This window comes from Alligator sinensis, unplaced genomic scaffold (assembly GCF_000455745.1).
Source record: "Alligator sinensis unplaced genomic scaffold, ASM45574v1 scaffold154_1, whole genome shotgun sequence".
NCBI classification, from domain to species: Eukaryota; Metazoa; Chordata; order Crocodylia; family Alligatoridae; genus Alligator; species Alligator sinensis.
In genome coordinates this window covers 1,731,714-1,734,668 of record NW_005842072.1, presented here as the reverse complement: position 1 = coordinate 1,734,668, position 2,955 = coordinate 1,731,714, and the positions used below count along the sequence as shown (strand labels likewise).

Here is a 2,955-nt window from a genome sequence, read left to right as displayed (position 1 = left end):
GATCGCTTCTGACTCCAGTGTCCACATCATTAATGAAGATGTTGAACAGTATGGGTCCAAGGACAGAGCCTTGGGGGACCCCACTGGTCACAGGACACCACGATGAGTGACTTCCATCGATTACTACCCTCTGGGTCCGACCCCGGAGCCAATTTTCCAGCCAGTGGATCGTGGAGGACCCAAGGGGACAATTGGCCAGTTTCTCCCAGAGGCGATCATGGGACACCAGATCGAAGGCTTTTTTGAAGTCAAGATATATGACATCAATCTCTTCTCCCTTGTCCAGGTGATAGGTCACCTGGTCGTAGAAGGAAATGAGATTGGTCAAGCAAGACCTACCCGCAACAAACCCGTGCTGGCTATCCCTTAAGATGTTGGCGTTGGCCAGTCCATTAAGGATGGCCTCTTTAATAAACTTTTCTAAGATCTTCCCCGGGATATAAGTCGGCTGATGGGCCTATAGTTAGCTGGATCCACTTTCCTCCCTTTCTTGAAGATAGGCACCACATTGGCCTTCTTCCAGTCTTCGGGCACTACACCAGAGCGCCAAGAGTTTTCAAAGATCCGTGCTAGAGGCTGGCCTATGATGCTCACCAGCTCCTTGAGTACCCTGGGGTGAAGATTGTCAGGGCCGGCTGACTTGAAGGTATCCAGCTTCTCAAGATGTTCCTTCAGAAAGTCAGCATTAATGGAGGGCAGGGGATCACCCTCACCCGGACTTCCCGGCCCTGTAGCGGGCATGGGCGTCCCATGGGGCTGATGTATGACTTCCTCTTAATCAGGAGCCCCTTCCCTTCGATATAAACTTCAGTAGGAGCTGTGTGCTGTACACATACCAAGACTGGACTTCTGGTTTATAAAATGTGACCATTTGCTTTTGGGGAAGGAAGATGAAAAATGACTTAATATAATGGTAGGAGGATGCTAATTGAAAAATACTGTATCCATTGAGGTAGGAACTAGAGCAAGAAATGGCCTGTTGAACCAGACTATTTCATGGAGCCCAGGATGCTGCCTGGGAGTGGCTAGTGATTGTGTATACTTACAGAATAAAATGTCCTTTTAAGTAAAGGTTCTCCCAGATTGCTGCTGTTTACTGGTTGCTGTACAGTCTGCAAAACTAGGGTTTCTATGCTTTCTATCCCACTAAAGTCACTAAAGGGTTTCTTCTATGTAAATGATGAATCCTTTTGTTAATTGAAGCTCTTAGCTTCAATTAAAAATAGATCCGTTCAATTTTAAATACGTTGCTTTTCAGTTTCTTTGCTCCTGTGTTTTTGAAGGGGATCAATGGGTGTGCCTACTTAATCTGATTTCTTCCATGAATTATTTTCATAGAATCAAAGAAAATTAGGGTTGGAAGGGACATCAGGAGGTCATCTTGCCCAACCCCCTGCTCAAAGCAGGACCATCCTCAGCTATATTGTCCCAGCCAAGACTTTGTCTACCAGGGTCTTAAAAACCTCTAAGAATGGAGATTCCACAACCTCTCTGGGCAGCCTGTTCCAATGCTTTACTACCCTCCTAGTGAGAATAGTATTATCACGGGATAACAGAATGACCCAACTGCCACTTACCTTCTAAATCTTGTTAATATTTTTGTGAACTAAGAGTTCTTATGCAATTCTGATTATGGAATAAGTGTTTTGCTCAAGGGAATTTATCATTGCTGGAGAGAACAAAATCCTCCATCAATTCAGTTTTTTTTCATCTGAAGGTCTTATGCCTATAATTTCTGTTTTTTGAATGCCTGCTATTAATTAAGAATGTCTCTTCATAAAAGCAAAATAAAAGAAAAATATTGGCAGCTAGGCCTACTATGTTATGCCTATGTTCATAACTTAGTCTAATTCTATTTCTGCTAAATTCATATATACTGTTCTTTTATTATAGTGGTGGAATGCAGTTACTGGAGAAGCCTTGCAAACATTCTACACAAATGGAACAGATCTCCAGTCGATATATGTGTCCTCTAATTTCAAAATATATGTGACTGTTGATAACCTCGGTATCCTTTATGTACTACAGATGATGGAATGAATCTATTGAATGTTTGGGATGTGAAAGTTCATGTGACTGAAATGCATAGTTTTGAGCTGGAAACAAAATTCCACTAAATCTGCTGTGAAGTGTTTTTCAATATTGCATTCATTAAATGAATTTGTGTGGGTAATATTTATGTACATTCTCAAATGAGCATACATTTAATCCTGGTTTTTGATCAGCATTATTACTGTTAATGGTTTGTCCTTGAATTTTTATTTGCATCTTAAAATATGCAACTTGTTACGCTGTATGTAAAATTATATTAAGATTTATTCAAGCAGGGTGAAATCATTAATAAAGAGCAGAAGGAGAGATATAGTAGGACTAGAATATAGGAGAACTTCATTTTGTGCAGGTTATATAGCAAATGTTTTCAGGCCACGAGAACAACTAACATGCAAAAAAAAAAATCTTTTACTATGTATGCATGACTGCTTTAATGGATACAGAACAGAAAGAATTGGAGACTTGGCATATATTGGAAAATGAAATTCTAACAAAGTTAGTACTGTTTGAGGAGTGTGGCAATATTTAAGAGAAATCCAGTAAGGGATGCGTTTGTACAGCAGTGCTGCTCTGTGCTACTGCACAAAACCATAATGTTTTCCAGATCTGTGAAGATACAGAGCATTGTAGCAGGTGGTGAGTGTGGCCTACATGGGGGAAAGATAACTAAGTGCACTTTTTTCTCAACAAGAACTGGTACCTGTGTTGCAGGAGATAGATTCCTACTCCTACCCCTTTCCTACTCAGAGGAAGAATACAAAGATTGGCAGTTAAGCTTTACATGAAATAGGTCTGAAGGTTTGTGCTGAAAAATATAGGAAGTAGTAAAATGTGAGTTACTTTGCATGACTATGAGCTCTGTGCCATGATGATATTTTATCCTGTCCTGGTCTGGTTTGTTTA

At 40.5% G+C, this 2,955-nt stretch overlaps 1 protein-coding gene across 4 annotated transcripts in view; it reads left to right on the top strand.

Moving 5' to 3' along the window:
• The window catches only part of APAF1 (apoptotic peptidase activating factor 1), a 75,661-nt gene extending 73,281 nt beyond the window's left edge, over nucleotides 1–2,380 (top strand). For all 4 annotated transcript variants that reach the window (XM_025204182.1, XM_006023636.3, XM_025204181.1 and 1 more), the window contains one exon: nucleotides 1,894–2,380. In XM_025204182.1, coding sequence (XP_025059967.1) covers nucleotides 1,894–2,040 — 147 coding nt within the window. In that variant the 3' untranslated portion in view covers nucleotides 2,041–2,380. The remainder of the gene's footprint in view (nucleotides 1–1,893) is intronic.
• Nucleotides 2,381–2,955: the final 575 nt, after the last annotated feature.